Here is a 21500-nt window from a genome sequence, read left to right on the forward strand (position 1 = left end):
GTTACACAGCAGTAGTTGCTCTAACGCTGCCCTTGGCAACCTTGTTCCCCATCCCCACTCACTAGTGTCTACCTCCTTCACTGGGCCTGGGGCTCCTTGCTGGCAGGGCCCATTGAACGTGGCCTTAGGAGACAGACTGAGGGGCCAATAGGACCTGGGTTGGAATCCTGCGCCCACATGGGCCCTGCATGACCATGGCCAAGTCATCTACATGCCTGTACTGTACTGTCTGCTCAGCACCTGCAAACTCTTCTCATCATTCACCTCCCATCAGGCTCTCCATCTGTGTCCCCATTTCAGGGTCTGACACCCCCAGTGAGCCACTTAGTCCAGCTGGAGACATTGGTGTCATTTTACATGACACCCCTCCCCCCCCCACATCCTTTCATCTAAACACATCTTAAAGATTTTATTTTTTTTATTTGTTCGACAGAGAGAGAGACAGCCAGCGAGAGAGGGAACACAAGCAGGGGGAGTGGGAGAGGAAGAAGCAGGCTCGTAGCGGAGGAGCCTGATGTGGGGCTCGATCCCAGAACGCCGAGCCGAAGGCAGACGCCCAACCACTGTGCCACCGAGGCGCCCCTCTAAACACATCTTAAATCCTCCGGTGTCTGTCTCTCCACTGTCACATCTGCTTGGCTAGCCTGTCAGTTCGCCTCCCCCTCTGTTCCCCTTTTGCATGCGGTCTTCTCATCACACTGGAGCCAGAGTGCTACTTTTAAATGAGACATCTGATCTCGTCGCTCTCTTTCAATGGCTTCTCAGGGCTCTTATGGTCACATGGGGTTCTCCTCATGCGCCTGAGTGATCTGACTGCTCTGCCAGCCTCACCTCCTCGCTCTTCCCTCATGTTTGGGCTCAGCTGCACCGGCCTTTCACCCTGACTCAGGCCCCATATTCCTCCCTCTGTTCCGCGAACTGGGCATGTCCACCCACTTCTCTTCTTCATTATAGATAGACCCAGAGCACCCTTCATTACCTATCAGAATTTGTAATCATGTAGTTATTTTCACTGTCTGGCTTGCCCACTAGAGTATATGCCTCAGCGAGAGCAGGGGTTGGGTCTGCTCTGTCTCGCACTGAGAATACTCAACAGGTGTTTTTAAACTCAGGAGGGGATGGTGGATCATGGTAAGCGTGTGTGCGGTGACCCCAGGTGTCGGCCTCTGGTCTGGTTCTTCCCAGAAGCACTAGAGCCACAGGATGCTGACCTTCTCTGGCATCTTACCGCTGTTTTCTCCTCCCTTTGCTCCTTCTTGGGCTCCTCCATCCCTGGAAACCCTTGGAGCCTGACACTTACTGAGTAAAGCGCAGTGGTGGCTCCACAGCTACTTCATTCGGGATCCCACTTGGTCAGGGCTGGGCTGTCCTCTTAGTGTCGGAAGCTCCACTGAGCGGATGTTATCAGGGAATAAAAAGGCGGACTTCTTGGGTCTCTAGTTTGGTGCCTAGCTCTCCTGGTAGGTATCACAGAAAGGAAAGGGGGTAAGCCTTATGCCTGTGGGGTGGGATAAATCTTGGGATATTAACACAGAAGACCCCCGCCCAAAATTTCCGTGCAACATATATACAGACCATTCCCCCGAGCTCCCATTAGGATTAGCCTGTGAGACTCAGGCACCATTAGTAAGGGTGAGGGTGGCACAGGTAAGAACACAGAGGTGGTTGAGTTCCTGGCTGGGTCTTTTAAGCTCAAAGCCAAGGCAATAGAATGTAGACCTAAGGCTTTTGAATGTGAGAAACAGGCGACTTGTGGAGAACAGTTTTTGATTTTCAACAATTTTACATTGAAAAAAGTAACCAAGGTCTTTGAAAAAAATGGTTTTAAGTAAACACTACCCCCAACGTGGGGCTCGAACTCATGACCCAGAGACCAAGTGTCACATTCTCCATTGACCGAACTAGGCAGGCATCCCCTAGTTCTTAAGGAAGCACCCAGTCGTTCACGCAAGTCTTTGTTGAGCATCTTGCTGGGTCTAGCCATGGCTCTAGGCACTGGGGATAGAACAGTGAGAAAGAACAAAGGCAATACCCTTGTCCCCAAGGAGCGCACATGCGTGTAAGTGGGTCATGTAGTAACCACCAGGTGAACGCACCGACCGTCTGATGGTAAGAGTGCTACACGAAGTATATGACTGTGTGTTGGGGAGGGGATGCTCCGCTTGCAAGAATATGGTTTATATAGGGCAGGGTCTTTTGTTTATTTTTTAATTTTTAAAGTATTATTATTTTTAAGATGAAGTAACCTCTACACCTAACGTAGGGCTCGAGCTCACAACCCCAAGTCCAAGGGTTGCACGCTCCACCCGCTGTGCCAGCCAGGCATGCCTAGGTCAGTCAGAATCTTTTAAAAATAACGTGATGTTTGGGAGAGATTTGAAAGAAGTGAAGGAGGGGCTGTGAAGATATCTGGAGAAGAGTGTTCCATGATGAGAGGAGAGCGAATGCAAGTTTCCTGAGGAGGACTGTGAAGGTCAATGGTCCACTGGGGCGAGAGCCCAGTGTGTAGGTGGGAACGTGACAGGAGGTGGGTGGGGCAGCTGGGACAGGGGCTGGTAGGCCATCACGGACTCCCCTTGGCTTTTCTTGAGATTGGCAGGCACTGACGGGTTTGAAGACTGACAGGATCTGTCGCTGCTCTGAGGGGAGGAGGCTGAGGTGTGCATGGGTAGGAGCAGGGAGACCAGAGTTAGGAGACTACAGCAATAATCCAGGTGAGTAGACACTGACATGGACCAAGGCGGTACCTTGGAGGTGGTGGGGAGTGACTGGATTCCGGGTCTGTTTTGAATGTAGAGATGATAAGACGTGGAGTGTTACTTGGACATGAGGTATGAGGGAAAAGAAGATCAAGAATCTTTCCAAGATTTTTGACGTATGTGGTGGACAGTTTCAAAATGGCTCCCAATGATCCCTGCCTCCTGGAATTCATAAGTAAGTGCAGTCTCTTCCCCTTGAGTGCAGGCTGCACCTAGCGACTCAGTTCTCAATGAATAGAAGACAGCAAAAGTGATGGGATGTCACTTCCCAAATTAGGTCTCAAACGGACTGTGACTCCTGTCTTGCTTATCCTCTCTCTCTCACTACTCTAAGGAAAATCAGCTGTCATGTTGTAAGCTGCCCTAGGGGAGATCCATGAGGCAATGGACCAGTCTTCAGTCAGTGTCTTTAGACAGTGCCCGGCAAGAGTGTGAGTCCTGTCAACAGGAAGTGAGCTTGGAAGCACATTCCCAGCCCCCAGTCAAGCCTTGAGTTGACAGCAGCTGTGGCTGACACCTGACCTCACCTGAGCCAGAGGACCCAGTTAGGCTGCACTCAGATTCCTGACCCAGATAAACCGTGAGAAAATGTTTGTTGTTTTAAGCCGTGAATTGTGGAGTAGTTTTTTAATGCAGCAATGGAAAACTAGTACAGCATGTTAGAGCATTTATACTTTAAAAGCAGGGATAGAAAGAATGCAGCATGCTGTAAAATGTTTCTTCCCTTTGTAACCCCCCTGCCCACCAAGGTGGAGAAGGTGGAGCTGGGCTGAGAAGGAAAGGAGCAGAGCTCAGGAGAACTTAGGAGAGTGGGACGCAGGACCCCTCATTCTCCCCCTCTAGGGAGGTGGGATGAGTGCCCCCCCAAGGTCTCCTATTCAGCTGCCCCAGCTCTTGTCCTGAGACCCCTCCCTGGGGGCTGTGGTGTGGACGGTTGTGTGCAGGGCAGGTGCCCAGGGAGCGGAGGCATGTGGAGCTCCTCAGACCTCCACGGCTCCTCTCAGGCCGAGTTCCTCCAGAGGGGAGGGGCCGACAGAGACTGAAGTTCCCACAGTGCCAGGTAGGGAGCAGCTGTCCATGTGTCTGTTCAGTCAGTCAGTGCAGGTTTTCCGAGTGTCTACTCGTGCCAGCACCTGTGCTCTGCCTGGGGAGGAGGGGAGGGGGGATCGATGTTCAGCTCTGTGAGATCAGACACTGCCCTCTCCCTGGGCCCTAATCCCCTGTACTGTTCCTCAGACATCTTTTGCAAACCCTTGATCCAGTCCCGTTTCCCCCCTTATCACACCTGAGATGGAGCTTCTAAGAGGGTTCCAGGAAATTCCTGGGGAGGTGAGAGGTGTGTGTCTTTCTCTTACCTCCAGATGCACCTTGGCCCCACTTGACCTAGTGGGCCCTTCTTTGACTGACTCCTCCTGACCTTCGCCTGCACCTGGGCCAGGCTGTGGCCACCACCTTGTCTTCCTTCCCTGAGCCTCCTCTCAACTTTCAGTCAGGCCCTCTGCTTCCTGCAGAATGGAGGGTCGAGACCTCCGTCACCAGCAGCACCTTGTGGCATAGGAGGAGGGCCACAAAAGGAAGGGTGGGCAACAGAAGCCATCAGAGGGCATGGGAGTCCATACTCCAGGGTCTTCACTTTCCCATCGTTAGTGACAACTGTTCGTTCGTCCTGCACTGTGCTCTGCCTGGCACAGAAGCCCGAGGCAGCCACTCAGCCAGGCAAGCACACATCATCTCACCCCGCTGGGCTGGGCCTTATCTAGAAGAGAGGAGAGCAGCCTTAGTCATTTAATTATCTTGTACTATCTTGTTTGCTCCCCAGCGTAGTCCTATGACATGGGTATTATTATCTCCAGGTTGGTGAGAAAATTCAGGCTCAGAAATGTTAGGAAACTTTCCAGGCTCACAAAGCAGTAAGAGGTCCAAACCATGTCTGCGAAATACGATGCTGATCACTGCTGCCCTCTAGATCAAGAAAGGACAGGATATCCAGACATCCGGGGGAAATAGGAGCATAACGCCACATCAGGCACAGTAGTGTTTGTCTACACTGGTGGTAAGTGGAGTATAGACGTGTTTCTGTTGAGAGAGTTTCAAAGCTGCACTGCTCAGCATGGGATTTGGGTTCAACAGAATCTGAGGAAATACTAAAACACCCCCTGGCAAGAAGCCATTCTTAAAGAACGAAGAGGTCATTCAAGGGAACATAGACCCCCTGGCTTAGGGATCTCAGACATTACCTCATCCTCCCACCGCCCAGGTCCTGAAATCCACTGTGTGGGTAGATGAGACCTAAAAGGAAGTGTGGCACACCCTAAGTAGGAGATCTCTCTGGGGGGTTGGATCGGGTGTACTTCATTTCTAATAGATATTTAGCTTCTAATATATGTATTTATATAATTTTTGGATTGTGTGTGTGTGTATGTGAGAGAGAGAGGGGGAGAGAAGGAGCAGGTTTTACTTTCATAATTTAAAATTTCATGACTTAGGGAAGAAAGTTTTAAGGAAAGATGATGGTGCCTTCTTCAGTAAGTCATGGAGGTCTTGCCATTGGCTACTTCTCAGACTTATCCAGATAAGAAACCAAGAATGTCATTTTTGCAGTGGCCTCCTGCCACCCATCTTGTTCTACCCGACAGGTGAGCACAGTGTCCTCTTGGTTAGCTCTGTCCACCAGGATCGAGCTCTGCACAGTGTACAGTCCATCATGGCTCCTGGTGGGGGTCAGGGTCTTGTCTACCTGGGAGACATTTCCATTCTTCAGCCAGGTCAGTTGTATGTCCTGGGGGTAGAACTTCTTTGCCTTGCAGGTGACACTTATCTTGTTCTTTGGGGTGGGGTGTTCAAAAATCCCACCTGGGCGGTGGGAGGATGAGGTAATAGGACAAAGGCTCAGACTCCATGAAACAATCAGATCCACCTTGCTTATTACTCGGGGGCCATTTAGTTAGCACCTACTTAGCATGGGGCAATCCCTTGCACATAGTAGGTGCTTAATAGCTGGAAGATCCTATTATTATTTAGGCCTGTTCACCAAAGTAAATCTGGGGATAACTGTTCTCCAAAGCTAGGTCAAAGCTTGACCACGTGTGGTGTCACCTACCTAGTATAGTCTTAGATAAATCAGCATTCTTTTGAAGAGGATAATGTAGGTTTAGGTGATTCACATCACGGGTGACATAAGAGGAGAAGTCCTGTAGAGTCAGGACCATCTCAGTGGTACTGGAGATTTTGTAGGCATTGCTGTTCTTCATCTGGACAATGTGGGTCTGGAGGGATGAGATTTCCTTCCCATTTTTGAACCACTGCAGGGTGATATCTTTGGGAAAGAAGCCATAGGACATGCAGCTGAAATTCACGGTTTGCCCAGTTAGGGCCCTCTCCAAGGGGCCTAATACCACAGGCAGAGAGGGTGGGGCTACAAAAAGGAAGAATAATATACAGTTAATGTTGGTAAGCCAGGCAGTATTACATGTGCTTTATATAATTTTAATTCTGACAACTCTGTGATTAGGTATGATAATGTTCATTCTATGCACAAGGAAATGGAGGCTGATAGAGTCAAGGAACATACTAACAATGGGCAGAGCTAGAATGCAGGTTTCTCTGATCACATAGCTTATACTCTTTTCTTAGGCCACATTGTTTCTCTGTTCAGAAACCATATTTCTATATCTTTCTCACTTTTGGTATTGATTAGTCCTGCAACTCATTCTCATTTAATAAAATTTAGACAACTATGAATAGAGGGGAACTTTCTTAACTGATAAGTATCTACGAAAATCTTAAAACAGCATGTCATCTCTAATGTGCAACTTTAGAAAAATATCCTTTAGATTGAGCAACAGGACCCCTGCTCTGACTGCATCTGTTCAACAACGTACTGGCGATCCTGGCCAATGCAATGAGACAAGAAACAATAATGAATAAGTAGTAATTGGGAATGAAGAAAAAATGTAATGTAAACAGAGAATACGAGTCAATTTGTTAACGTAAAGACTAATGGATTGGAAAACCCACATATACACAGGAATTTGGAGATCAGTGAAAAAAGTGAACCAGGCAACATGTAGTGTTGAGGAAGTTATCTTTTTATAATTCTCATTAAGCACAGAAATAAATTCCAAACAGATTATATTCTTACATCTAAAACTTGATAAAATTATTAGAGGAAAAAATAAAAGAATGTCTTTGAGATGAGAAAGAACTTTAAGATCCTAAAAAAGCCCCACAGATTTGTAAAGTCAATTTTAAAGGTTTGTAAAGGTGACTGTAACAATGATGAAAATTATATATGATGAGAAACACCATAAGCAAAATTTAAAGACAAACAATAAATAGGGAAGAGAAAGGAAATAATAAATTTAAGAGTAGATGTTAATGTAACAGAAAACAAGCATGAAAGAGAGATGTTTGACAAAACCAAAAGTTAATTCTTTGAAAATTGTAATCTTCTGGTGAAGATAAGAAAGGGAGAGAGAGGAATGAGGTAAGGAAGAGGGAGGAATGAAGAGAGAGAGGGAGGGAGAGGAATGCAGTCAATACCAGAGTGAAAAGGGGGCATTACTATAGATCACGCAGATATTAAAATGATGAAAAGAGAGTATCATGAACAGCTTTGCCAATATAAAATGTAAAATTTAGAAGAAATGGAAACTACCTGGAAAATGTAATTTATCAAAACTGAATAAAGGGCACCTGGGTGGCTCAGTCGGTTAAGTCTGACTCTTCTTTTTTCTTCTTTTTTTAAGATTTTATTTATTTATTTGACAGAGATAGAGACAGCCAGTGAGAGAGGGAGCACAAGCAGGGGGAGTGGGAGAGGAAGAAGCAGGCTCCCAGCAGCTCCCAGCAGAGCAGGGAGCCTGATGTGGGGCTCGATCCCAGGACCCTGGGGTCATGCCCTGGGCCAAAGGCAGACGCTTAACGACTGAGCCACCCAAGTCTGACTCTTGATTTCGGCTCAAGTCGTGATCTCAGGGTCCTGGAGTCAAGCCCTGCATTGGGCTTCACACTCAGTGGGGAGTCTGCTTGGGGATTTTCTCTCTCCCTCTGCCCTTTCCCCAGCTTGTGTACTCTCTCTCTCCAAAATAAATAAATGAAATCTTTAAAAAAACTGAATAAAAATAGGATATGAGGAGTCCCCAAACCATTAAAGATACTGAATTAGTAATTTAAAAAACCCCCCTATAGTGAAAACTTTAGATCTAGATGCTTTCATAGTCAATATCTGCCAAACACTCAACTGGTATGATTTCAATCTTACGCAAGCTGTTCTAGAGAATAGGAAAAGAAGGTACTCTTTCCAACTAATTTTTTGAAGCTAGCATAACCTCAATAGCAAAACTCCAGCAAGGATAATATAAAGAAGGAAAATCCTAGATCATTCTCACTTACGAATATAGATATAAAAATCCCAAACAGAACTTTGGCAAATGAGGGGCGCCTGGGTGGCACAGCGGTTAAAGCGTCTGCCTTCGGCTCAGGGCGTGATCCCGGCGTTATGGGATCGAGCCCCACATCAGGCTCCTCCGCTGTGAGCCTGCTTCTTCCTCTCCCACTCCCCCTGCTTGTGTTCCCTCTCTCGCTGGCTGTCTCTATCTCTGTCGAATAAATAAATAAAATCTTAAAAAAAAAAAAACAACTTTGGCAAATGAAATAGTGCACTATCACCAAGTTAGTTTTATTCCAGGAATGGAGAATTAAATTAATATTAGAAAATCAAATCATACAATTCATTGCATTTACAAATTGAAAGAAAGACAAAAGAAACCATATGATCCTCTTAATCGATACAGGAAAAACATTAAAATATCAATATTCATCTTTAAAAATTCTTAGCAAACTGAAAATAGAAGCAAATTATTTAATCTGATAATCTATTAGATTGAACCGTATGCAATTATTATTTTTGTCCCATGCAAAATGGTGGGATATTGGCAATATCATGTGGTTCATCCTAGTTTAAAAAATATAATGAGCATCATATTTAGTGTGAAACACTGGAAGCTTTGCATCAACATAATCATGCTTGCTACCACAACTTCAATTTAATGTTTTGTCAGAGATTCTGGATTGCTAATTAAGTCACAAGGATATATAAAAGGCATAAGGTTAGGATGGAATACACTAAATTGTTACCATGGTACTGTAGTCCATCATTATGCATCGAGAAAGTAAAAAAGAATCTATAAGGCATTTTTAGAAATAATATGAAAATTTAGCAAGCTTGCTAGATACAAAATCAATACACACAAAATAATTATAACAAACATTAGAAAATGAAAGAAATTTCAAATGATACCATTTTGTAATAGCATCCCATATATTATACAGGAATCAATCTAACAGGAAATGTGGGTGTCCTGCAATGAGACCCCTAGGGCTGGGGAGGCACCAGCTGTGTAGGGAGGAGAGCAAGGTCTCTCTACACCTGTGTCTGGCAGAACTGGCATGAGACAAGAGACAGTCCTTGCCTGCTGCTGGGATAATCAAGTTTTGGCTGAACCTTTGAGCACACACCCACTGAGAGAGCGATGGGCCAGAACACACAGATTATAGTGTTTGGATAGATGAATAAGGAACTGTGTTTTGGCCCCTGACCAGCACAATGTTCTGTAGCTCCGGCTGGGGGTATGTTTCATTGGCAAGCCACAATTACGGGACCTAATGACAGCCCATGTCAAGGCGGTATGTTCTTTTAAAATTTAATTTAGTTTATTTATTTGAGAGAGAGAGAGAGAGCACAAGTGGAGGAGGGTGAGGGGCAGAGGGAGAGGGAGAAGCAGACTCCCTGCTGAGCAGGGAGCCTATTGAGGCTCCATCCCTGGACCCCGAGCCGAAGGCAGACATTTCTGATTGAACCTCCCAGGTCCCCAAAGTCGTATGTTCTTTTGACAGTTCATTGTCCTACACACTACCGCTTCAAACCACCTAACATTGCATTTACAAGAATTTATCATCTGAATAATAATAGTAATGATAGCATTTGTCTCGATACTCTAAGATCAATATTCTTACTTTTACCCATCTGTTCACTGTTATGTGACTGGTCCAAACCCAGATGACCCCCTAGTGCCAGAGATCGCACGGATCTATAACACGGACAGAGAGAAGTACAACAACAGAGTATTTCCTATCTCGGGAGTGGACTCAGGTGTATGCCATGTGACACTACCTGCTTTATAGCCGGAGTGAACTTTAAATCACTGTCCCTTTTTTGCTTTTCTTATCTGGCTGCTTCTCCATCAGACCTCACTTAAAAAAAATTTTTTTTATTATGATATGTTAGTTACCATACAGTACATCATTGGTTTTTGATGCAGAGTTCCATGATCCATTGTTTGCGTATAACGCCCAGTGCTCCGTGTAATACGTGTTTTTGTTTACCTCCCTCTGTTCATTCACATGCTCATCTGAGAAGACTTAGGTTCTCCCAGCCTCTGACAATAACTGCTTTAGGAAACCATGAAGTAGTGACAAGAGCACAGGATTCAGAATTGTTTTAAACATGGAGCATGTGTATTATGTGGCACTAACTTGGTTATGAGACTCAAACCATTCTTCGGGACTCTCACATGCTGAAGGAACCATCCGAGGGAGAGGGAGGGGCTTACTCGGTTGTCAGATCAAAGGGAGCCGCATTTTTCTTTTCTTTTCTTTTTTTTTTTAAAGATTTTTTATTTATTTATTTGACAGAGATAGAGACAGCCAGCGAGAGAGGGAACACAAGCAGGGGGAGTGGGAGAGGAAGAAGCAGGCTCATAGCGGAGGAGCCTGATGTGGGGCTCGATCCCGGAACGCCGGGAAGCCGCATTTTTCTAGCATCGGTTCTTGTTTAAGCCTTCCACTGTTAGGGATTTGAAGCTGCATGATGTACTTTATGCCCATAACTGATGTGGCTGGAGAACTGGTATTGAATTTATAGCATCAGCAGAACAGAAAGTGTGATGTATTCTAAGCATGTGTGAAGGAATGATCTGTTGTTGTTCTACAGAGAATAGAAATTGGAAGTCAGACACCCGTTGCAAAATAGGGTCTCAAACATTTCGTAATTTTCATGTGAATTGTTAAAAGGCTTGGAGCTATGAGTTTATCTTCCGGTACACTGTTTAATATAGCACTAAGTGACACCAGCTGTCAGTGGGTTTAGTGGTTGACTAATAGCTCTGCTAGTAACTGACTTTTCTTCAATAAAGTTGCGCCCCCTGTGCCACCCCCCACCCAGAAAAGAATGCCAACAACCAAGCTTTACTCAATAACATAGAAGACCTAAATGAATGAAAAGGTGTATCTTGCTCATTGATGGAAAGATGATATTGTCCAGATATGTATGATGTTGCCAAGAGATATATATTTAGACATCTATCAAGATATAAACATTTCAGTTCCTAATTGATAGTGCAATTCCAGTGAAAAGTCTAGAAAGTGTGTGTGTGCTGAACTTAGCAAAGCTATTCTAAACTTTTCATGTCAATGAAAAAGGCCAAGCATAGCCAAGAAGAGAATAGGGTGGGATCACTTGTTTTATCATGCAGAACTTATAATAGAGCTGTAGTTCTTAAGATAATGGTTATTAGTGGAGAGATGAACAAAAAACCCCCAAAACATTGGAACAAATTACAAAGCCTCTAATCAGACCTACTCATATATGGAAGCTTGATTTTTTTTCTTTTTTTAGTAAATGTTTAATAAAAGGATCATGGGCCTATCATCATGTGTTGGTTAGAACAAACAGTAAATTATTTTGGCAGCTTTTTTCCATAATAATATTTTTATTGTATTACGTTATTCACCATGCAGTACATCCCTGGTTTTTGATGTAAAGTTCGGTGATTCATTAGTTGCGTATAACACCCAGTGCACCATGCGATACATGCCCTCCTTACTACCCATCACCAGTCTATCCCATTCCCCCACCCCCCTTCCCCTCTGAAGCCCTCAGTTTGTTTCTCAGAGTCCATAGTCTCTCATGTTTCATTCCCCCTTCTGATTACCCCCCCTTTCTTTATCCCTTTCTTCCCCTACCGATCTTCCTAGTTCTTATGTTCCATAGATGAGAAAAACCATATGATGATTGTCTTTCTCTGCTTGACTTATTTCACTTAGCATTATCTTCTCCAATGCCGTCCATGTTGCAGCAAATGTTGAGAAATCGTTCTTTTTGATAGCTGAGTAATATTCCATTGTATATATTTTTGTTTTTCTAATTCTTTGAGGTGAAAAGTTAGGCTTTTGATTTGAGATCTTTCTTCTTTTTTTGATGTACACATTTACCACCATAAACTTCCCTTTTAGCACTGCTCTCACTGTATCCCCTATGTTTTGATACGTTGTGTTTTTGTTTTTATTTGTTTTATTTATTTATTTATTTATTTATTTATTTATTTATTTATTTATGAGAGAATGAGCATGAGTGGAGGGAGGGGGCAGAGGGAGAGGGAGAGAGAATCCTTAAGCAGAGTCCCTGCTGGGCAAGGAGCCTGATGGAGGGCTCAATCCCAAGACCCTGAGATCATGACCTGAACCAAAGTCAGTTGTGGGTACCAACTGAGTTGATGGTTCAACCAACTGAGCCACCCAGGTGCCCCTGTTTTTATTTTTCTTAAGGCATTTTCTAATTTACCTTGTGATTTCTTCTTTGGCCCTTGGTTGTTTAAGATTGTGTTGTTTGATTTCTACATATTTTTTATTTTCCTATTTTTCTTCTATTGATTTCTAACTACATCCCACTGTAATCAGAAAATATACTTTCTATAATTTCCATCTTTTAAAATTTGTTAAGACTTATTCTGTGGCCTAATATATGGTCTGTCTTGGAGAATGTTCCATGTGCGCTTGAGAAGAATGTATATTCTGTTGTTGTTGGGTGGAATGTTCTGTATATGTCTGTTAAGTTCAGTTGGTCTGTAGTGTTATTCAGTTCCTCTATTTCCTCATTAATCTTCTGATTGTTCATCCATTATTGAAAGTGAGGTATTGAAATCTCCTTCTATTATTGTGTTTCTGTCTATTTCTCCCTTCAATTCTGCCAATATTTGCTTCAAAAATTTAAAGATCTGATGTGTGGTGCATAAATATTTTTATATAGTTTTGGTTGAATCAACCCTTTTATTATTATGTAATGTCCTTTTTGTCAGTTGTATCAGGTTTTTATTTAAAGTCCATTTTATCTGATATTAGAATAGCCACAACTGCTCTCTTTTGGTTGCCATTTACATGGAACATTGTTTTCCCCTTCTTTCACTTTCAGCCTATGGATGTTCTTAGATGTAAAGCGAGTATCTCATAATTAGCATATAGTTGGATTCTCCCTTTTCTTTTACTTTTTTTTTTTTTTTTTAAAGTAGGCTCCCTAGTGCAGGGCTTGAACACAAAATCCTGAGATCAAGACCTGAGCTGAGATCAAGAGTCAGACACTCAACTCAGTAAGGCAACCGAGCCACCTAGACACCCCCTTTTTAAATCAGTTTAGCCAATCTGTATCTTTTTATTGGGGGAACTTAATCCATTTACATTCACAGTGATTACTAATGGGGAAGGACTTACTGTAGATATTTTGTTGTTTCCTGTATGTCTTGTACCTGCTTTACTCTTTCTTTCCTCTCTTACTGCCTTCTTTTGCTTTTCATTGATTTTTTTTGTAGTGGCATGCTTTGATTCTTTTCTCATGTTGCTTTGTCTGTGTTTATAGATTTTTTTCTTTGTGGTTACCATTGTAAAAATACCTTAAAGTTATAACAGCCCATTCAAAACTGATAACAACTGAATTTCAGTTGCATACAGAAATGCCACTACTTACATCTCCACCACCCCAACTTTGTTATTGACGTCATAAATTACAAGAATTAAAAGTGCACTTATGCACCAACATTACAACAATACGGGTTACTATATTTGTGCATGTATTTCCCTTTACTGGAGAACTTTACATTTTTTGTACAGCTTAATTTTTCTGTCCAGCATCCTTTCATTTAACCTTGAAGGATACCCTTTAGTATTCTTGTAGGGCAGCTGTAGTGGTAATGAACTCTTTCTACTTTGGTTTAACTGGGAAAGTCTTAATTTCTCTTTCAATTTTGAGGGACAGTTTTGTCGGATAGACTATTCTTGTTTGACAGTTTTTCTTTTGCCAATTTGACTATATCATTCCAGTGCCTTCCGGGCTGCATGGATTTGGCCAAGAAATTCACTAATAATCTTATAGAAGCTTCCTTGTATGTAATGAGTTGTTTTTTCTCTCGATGCTTTCAAGTTCCTCTCTTTGTCTTTGCCTTTCAATTGTTTAGTTATAATGTGTTTCCGTGTGGGTATTTTTGAATTTATCCTGGTTGGAATTATTTGACTTTGTATATCCATTTCTTTCCTCAGATTTGAAAAAAAAAAATTTTCCCCAAGTAAGTTCTCAGCTCCTTCTCTCTCTCTTCTTCTGGGATCCCCATAATACGTATATTGGTCGGTTTGGTGATGCCTTGTAAGTCCCTTAGGTTGTCTTCATTTCCTTATTCTTTTTTCTTTTTGCTCCTCTGACTCAATAATTTCAAATGAATCGTGTTCAAGTTCTCTGATTTTTTCTCCTACCCGATCAAGTCTGCTGTTTAACCCCTCTGATAAATATTAAATCCACTATGGTATTTTTCAGCTCCAGAATTTCTGTTAGATTCTTTCTTACAGTTTCTTTTTGTTGATAGTCTCATTTCGTTCATGTGTTGTTTTCCTGATTTCATTTTGTAGCTATCCGTGTTCTCTTTTAGTACTTCGAGTAGCTTTAACATAGTTGTTTTGAATTATTTGGCAGGAAGTACAGTGATCTGAGTTTCTTTAGGGTTGACTTCTGGAGTTTTATATTTTTCATTTCATTGAGCCATGTTTTTCTGATTCTTTTTTTTTTCTTTTTTGTTTTGTTTTGTTAGATTTGGGCATTTGGAAAAAACCATGTTTGCATCCTACCCCAGATTCATTTGTTGAATTCCCCAAAGGTGATGGTGTTAGTAGGTGGAGACTTTATTATTATTTTTTTAAAGATTTTATTTATTTATTTGACAGAGAGAGACAGCCAGCGAGAGAGGGAACACAAGCAGGGGGAGTGGGAGAGGAAGAAGCAGGCTCCTAGCGGAGGAGCCTGATGTGGGGCTCGATCCCAGAACGCTGGGATCACGCCCTGAGCCAAAGGCAGACGCTTAACGACTGTGCCACCCAGGTGCCCCAGTAGGTGGAGACTTTAGGATGTACTTAGGTCATGAGAGTGGATCCGTTATGAATGAGATTAATGCCTTATAAAAGAGACCCAGGGAGCTCTGCAGACCCTTTGCCATGTGAAGATAAAATGAGAAGTTTGTGATCCAGAAGAGAGCCCTCACTTGATCATGCTGGTGCCATGATCTTGAACTTCCAGACTCTGAAACTATGAGAAATAAACTTCTGTTATTTATAAGCTACTCAGTTTGTGTTTTTGTTATAGCAGCCTGAATGGACTAAGATAACTACCTTTTAATGAACTGGCTTAGTGCAGGGGAATACCTTCCTCAGTCAGCCTGGCTAACAGTTCTGGGACCTTTCAAGCCTTTTCTGGGGATGTGACTTCTCTGGGTGTGTGTGTGTGTGTGTTTTACAGAATTTTTAAAAAATGTAATGTAACTATCCATGAAGATGTATGGGGTAGGAGCTTATGTTTTTTTATTATTATTATATGTTAGCTTTTGATGTAGTGTTCCATGATTCATTGTTTGCGCATAACACCCAGTGCTCCATGCAATATGTGCCCTCTATAATACCCTTCACCAGGCTAGCCCATCCCCCCCACCTCCCTCCTCTCTAAAACCCTCAGTTTGTTTCCTGGACTCCATAATTGCTCATGGTTCATCTCCTCCTCTGTTATCCACCCCCCCTTCATTTTTCCCTTCCTTCTCCTAATGATCTCCCTGTTATTCCTTGTTTCCACAAATAAGTGAAACCATATGAAAATTCTTTCTTTGCTTGACTTATTTCACTTAGCATAATCTCCTCCAGTTCCATCCATGTGATGCAAATGTTGTGTGATCATCCTTTCTGATGGAGCTTATGTGTTTTATCCTAATGCTATAATCTTCTAAAAATCAATTTTTAAAAATTTATTTATATATATATTTTTAAGCTCAATTAACCAACATATAGTACATCATTAGTTTTTGATGTAGTGTTCAGTGATTCATTAGTTGCATATAACACAGTGCTCATCACATCACATGTCGTCCTTAATACCCATTACCCCGTTACCCCATCCCCCTACCCCCCTTCTACAACCCTCAGTTTTTTCCTGAGTCCAGAGTCTCTCATGGTTTGTCTCCCTCTCTGATTTCTTCCCATTCAGTTTTCCACCCCTTCCCTTATGGTCCTCTGTGCTATTCCTTAAATTCCACATATAAGTGAAACCATATGATAATTGTCTTTCTCTGCTTGACTTAGTTCACTTAGCATAATCCCTCCAGTTCCATCCATATCACTACAAATGTTACGTATTCGTCCTTTCTCATGGCTGAGTAATATTCCATTGTATATATGGACCACATCTTTATCCATTCATCTGTTGAAGGACATCTCAGCTCCTTCCACAGTTTAGCTATTGTGGACATTGCTGCTCTGAACATTGGGGTGGATATGTCCCTTCTTTTCACTACATCTGTATCTTTGGGGTGAATACCTAGTAGTGCAATTGCTGGTTCATAGGGTAGCTCTATTTTTAACTTTTTGAGGAACCTCCATACTGTTTTCCAGATTGGCTGTACCAGCTTACATTCCTACCAACAGTGCAAGAGGGTTCCCCTTTCTCCACATCCTTGGCGACATTTGTTGTTCCCCATCTTGCTAATTTTAGCCATTCTGACTGGTGTGAGGTGGTTTCTCAACGTGGTTTTGATTTGTATATCCCTGATGGCTAGTAATGTGGAGTATTTTTTCATGTGTCTGTTAGCCAGTTGTATGCCTTCCTTGGAGAAGTGTCTGTTCGTGTCTTCTGCCCATTTCCTGACTGGATTATAATTTTTTTGGGTGTTGAGTATGGGAATTTCTTTATAGGTCTTGGATACCAGCCCTTTATCTGTTATGTCATTTGCAAATATCTTCTCCCATTCCATGGGTTGCCTTTTAGTTTTGACTGTTTCCTAAAATTCAAGTTAGTTAGCATATAGTCTAGTATTGGTTTTAGAAGTAGAATTTAGTGATTCATCACTTATTTATAACAGCCCCTGCTCCTCCCAACAAGCGCCCTCCTTAATAGCCATCGTCCATTTTAGCCCGTCCTCCCACCCATCTCCCCTCCAGCAACGCTCAGTTTGTGCTCCATAGTTAAGAGTCTCTTATTGTTTGCCTCCCTCTCTGTTTTTATCTTATTTTATTTTCCCTTCCCTGTGTTCATCTGTTTTGTTTCTCAAATTCCACATATGAGTGAAATCATAGGATACTTGTCTTTCTCTGACTGACTTTTTTCGCTTATCATAATACCTTCTAGTTTCATCCACGTTGTTGCCAATGACAAGATATCATTCTTTTTGATGGCTGAATAATATTTTTAAAAAATATGTATATATACATATCACATCTTCTTTATCCATGCATCAGCCAATGGACTTTTGAGATTTTTCCATAATTCGGCCATTGTTGATAATGCTGCTGTAAACATTGGGGTGCATCTGCCCCTTCGAATCAGCATTTTCGATCTATTGGATGAATACCTAGGAGTGCAACTGCTGGATCACAGGGTAGCTCTATTTTTACGTCTTGAGGAACCTCCATACTGTTTTCCAGAGTGGCTGCACTAGTTTGCATTCCCAACAGTTCAAAAGGGTTCCCCTTTCTCTGCGTCCTCACCAACATGTTGTTTCCTGAGTTAATTTTAGCCATTCTGACTGGTGTGGGGTGGTATCTCATTGTGGTTTCGATTTGTATTTCTCTGATAATGAATGATGTTGAGCATTTTTCATGTGTCTGTTGGCCATTTGTACGTCTTCTTTGGAGAAATGTCTGTTCATGTCTTCTGCCCATTTCTTAACTGGATTATATGGTTTTTAGGTGTTGATTTTGATGAGTTCTTTATAGATTCTGGATACTAGTCCTTTATCTGATATGTCTTTTGCAGATATCTTCTCCCATTCTATTGGTTGCTTTTTAGTTTTGTTGATTGTTTCCTTCACTGTGCAGAAGGCTTTTATCTTAATAAGATCCCAATAATTCATTTTTGCTTTCATTTTCCTTGCCTCCAGAGACATGTCTAGTAAGAAGTTGCCGCAGCTGAGGTCAAAGAGGCTGCTGCCTGTTTTCTCCACTAGGATTTTGATGGCTTCCTGACTTACATTTAGGTCTTTCATCCATTTTGAATTTATTTTTTGTGTATGGTGTAAGAAAGTGGTCCCGTTTCATTCTTCTGCATGTTGCTGTCCAGTTTTCCCAACACCATTTGTTGAAGATACTGTCTTTGTGTGTGTGTTTTAATTTTTTTAATTTAAATTCAGTTAGCCAAGGTATAGTACATCATTAGTTTTTGAAATAATGTTCAATATGTGTGTGTTTTTTTAGCTGTCCCAAATTCCCTGAGCAGCTTGCTTTTTCTTCTGAGATCACTAGCTCTTATTCCCCCTGGTGTCGTCTTGTGGAACTGCATAATGTCTGTAGCTCTGAGCCACTTCGGTGGTCTGTTTTCAGCACCTCTTTTTTTTTTTTTTAATAGGTTAGTCACCATACAGTACATCGTTAGCTTTAGATGTACTGTTCCATGATTCATTGTTTGCATATAACACTCAGTGCTCCATGCAATATGTGCCCTCCTTAATACCCATCACTGGACTAGCCCATCCTCCCACCCCTTCCCCTCTAAAACCCTCAGTTTGTTTCCTGGAATCCATAGTCTCTCATGGTTCCTCTCCTCCTCTCCCCCTTCATTCTTCCCTTCCTTCTCCTAATGACCTCCCTGCCATCCCTTATGTTCTACTTCTAAACTGCTCTGCTGTTCCTACTGGCGCTCAGAAACTAATGACGTACTGTATGGTGACTAACATAACGTTAAAAAAAAAAAAAAAAGAAAAGAAAAGAAACCATCTCCTCAGGTAGCCCCCAGAAAACCCAGATTGTTTAATGCATGGTCTTCTCTGTTTCCATCTTCAGGGTGGAGCGGGTATGGGAGGTTTCCTCCTAATTGTGCCAGTACACCAGGTTGGGGGTGATGTATGAGTGTACAAAACTCTGCAAACTTTCCTACAGTTTTCACTGGAATCCCTTCCTGGTTTTCCATTGGCCTGGGTGCTGCTGCTTCTCCTGTGGTTTCTAGCATTCTTACAAAGGTATTCTGGTCCATAGTTTGTTGTTATTTGGTTGTCTCCATGGGAGAAGGGCTGGGAACTTCTTAGTCTGTCATTTTACTGCTGTCACTACCTGAAATGATTTAAAAACAATAATTTTCACCAGTATCTGGGATTGGATGCATGGAGCTTCTCACACTGTCATACCATCTGCATAGGACTATTCCTGTTTTAAACCCCGAGGTTTGTGACAATTCGTTACAGCAAACATACTTAGCTCAGTATTTGAAACTGTATGTATATATGCCTTTTATTTATCATGTAGAAATGGCATGAATTTAATACATTTCTTACTCTTTGGCTTTTAACAGGGAGATCGAACTTACAATATTTTTCCTCTGAATCATCTTCATGCACATCCACACCTCCTACTCTACCCACCTAGAGTCTTCTTATTAAGAAGAAGACAAAGCCATAGACCCAAGGATTATGGGAGTAAGAGATCTGAGTTCTATTCTCCATTCCCTGTGTAACTTTAGACAAGCCCAATCTCTGGGTCTCAGCTTCCTCATATGTTACATGAAAGGTTGGACCTTGGGGTGTGGACATGATGTTGTTTTCAGTCTGTTGCACATTTATACCATTGGGTTGCTGGATTTCCTACCTAGCACTTCCTCTCTCTTGTAATAATGAGTAAGTGAAAGGCATAGGAAAGGCGATTTCAAATGACTGCCATTTGTGGAGTCTGGGAGTAAGAAACTCTCTTTCTATCCTGGCTGCTAAGATGAGGTAATGAACGTCAACATTTTCTACACTTATCTCTTCCATATATGGATAAGGCCTCTGTGCAGCAAAAGCCAGACAGAGATGAATAGAGATGAGAGAATTTCAAAGCATAAGAGTCTTGGTGGCACGGAGTCCTTAGTCCTAAAGCTCTGCATTGGATGCTGTGAGGAACCTAGAGCCTCAGTTACAGAATCACGTTAAACTAGGATCCCTTGTAAGGAAAGGTTCTTCACTAACATGTAGAGTGTGCTGGAGAGAGCCCAGACCAACCTCACCTCTCTCCCCTACTATCTGTACCCCTGAAGTCCCTTGAGCCTCAGTTTCTCCATTCATACAAGGAGGATGATCATTCTTATACTCAAGGTGCTATGCAGGTAAATACAATAAGATGGGAAAAGTACATGCTTGGTGTACAGTGGATGCCCAACAAAGAGTAGTATTGTAGTATCACCAATTTAATCATTTCTCAAGCTGGGTGTTGCTCAGAGTTCAGGGGCTATAACAAAATCGAAAAATAAAATAAGTAAGGCTTTAGGAACAGAAAAAAAATGGTTTGAAATTGTACTTTGGTGCTCTGTGGGTGTGGGAACTTTATCGCCTGGCATCCCTTAGGACAGTGCTGACTTTAAGCAAACTGGCTCAACAAGGAGATGTTTTCTCTCCCATTATTGCAGGTCCAGAAGTGGGGTTGGAACCAGAAACAGTATGACCGTGCAATGTTGTCAGCCCACATTCTTTACATCTGTGCACTTCTCTAGAGCAGATTTTTCCTCAACTTGGTTCCCCTCATGGTCATAAGATGTCTGTCTGGAGCACCTGGGGCAAGCTGATTGCTTGTTCCTAGCCAACAGGAGAGAGAATCGCATTAATTTCCCAGGTTTCTCTGCAAGTGTGTCCTTTTCACTTATGGACCCAAATTGCCTTAAGCCAGTCTCATATTTGGGTTAACCACTAGTAGGGAGTCATGAAATTGCCTTCATTGGTTTAGTCTAGCTATTGGGGTGGGTTATTGATTATTGGGATGTCAATCAAAATATCCCTCATCATTCAATTGACCTTTCTGAGTCTGTTTCTCCTCCTGTAAAATACTTAACTCACAGGTTGCTGAGAGAATGACGGATCAAATGTATAACGCACCTTCAGTAATATTTAGCGTAATCTAGTAATTCATGAATAGAGGATTGGTTAACTGAGATGATAGCCCATTAGTAGGGGGTGGAGGAGACAAACTCACTAGTCACAAACACCTCGGTGCCCGGACCTGACTGGAACTCCATGTTAGGTTTCCCCTCCTTGAACTTCACGCAGTAGTAGGTGCCGGCGTCTGCAAGAGAGATTTCACTGATGCGGATGGAAAAGTCTGTGTTGCCAGGCTTGGTGGTGTGTCCAATTTCTTTTACTCTGGGAAAGAAACCTTCTTTGAAATTGTAGATTAATTCCCGGTTTGGCTCATTGCCCTTGAACCATAAGACGGGTCCTTTTGGGAAGGAGTCTGGTACACTGCAACTCAAGGTGATTGTCTCTCCAACTGATGCAGTCTGCGTCATCTCAGCCTGTTGCACCTGGAATATCTCATGTGTGGATCCTGCAAAGAAATGCAAAATCATTTCCCATCCCCCACGCTGTAGCCCAGGCAGGACGGAAGGGCTTGGATCCAGATCATGGGTGGCCTCATCCATGACTTCTTTTA

At 42.5% G+C, this 21500-nt stretch overlaps 1 protein-coding gene and 1 pseudogene across 1 annotated transcript; one reads left to right on the top strand and one right to left on the bottom strand.

Moving 5' to 3' along the window:
- Window positions 1-5310: 5310 nt before the first annotated feature.
- Window positions 5311-21489, bottom strand: LOC130543807 (signal-regulatory protein beta-1-like). Its single transcript, XM_057312722.1, has 3 exons — window positions 21045-21489; window positions 5929-6174; window positions 5311-5612 (listed from the first exon to the last, which is right to left on the bottom strand). Exons 1-3 carry the CDS (start codon window positions 21487-21489, stop codon window positions 5311-5313), a joined length of 993 nt encoding a protein of 330 aa, XP_057168705.1.
- LOC123001259 (ubiquitin-conjugating enzyme E2 D3-like) lies at window positions 9392-9927 on the top strand (annotated as a pseudogene).
- Window positions 21490-21500: the final 11 nt, after the last annotated feature.

This window comes from Ursus arctos, unplaced genomic scaffold (assembly GCF_023065955.2).
Source record: "Ursus arctos isolate Adak ecotype North America unplaced genomic scaffold, UrsArc2.0 scaffold_16, whole genome shotgun sequence".
Lineage (NCBI taxonomy): Eukaryota > Metazoa > Chordata > Mammalia > Carnivora > Ursidae > Ursus > Ursus arctos.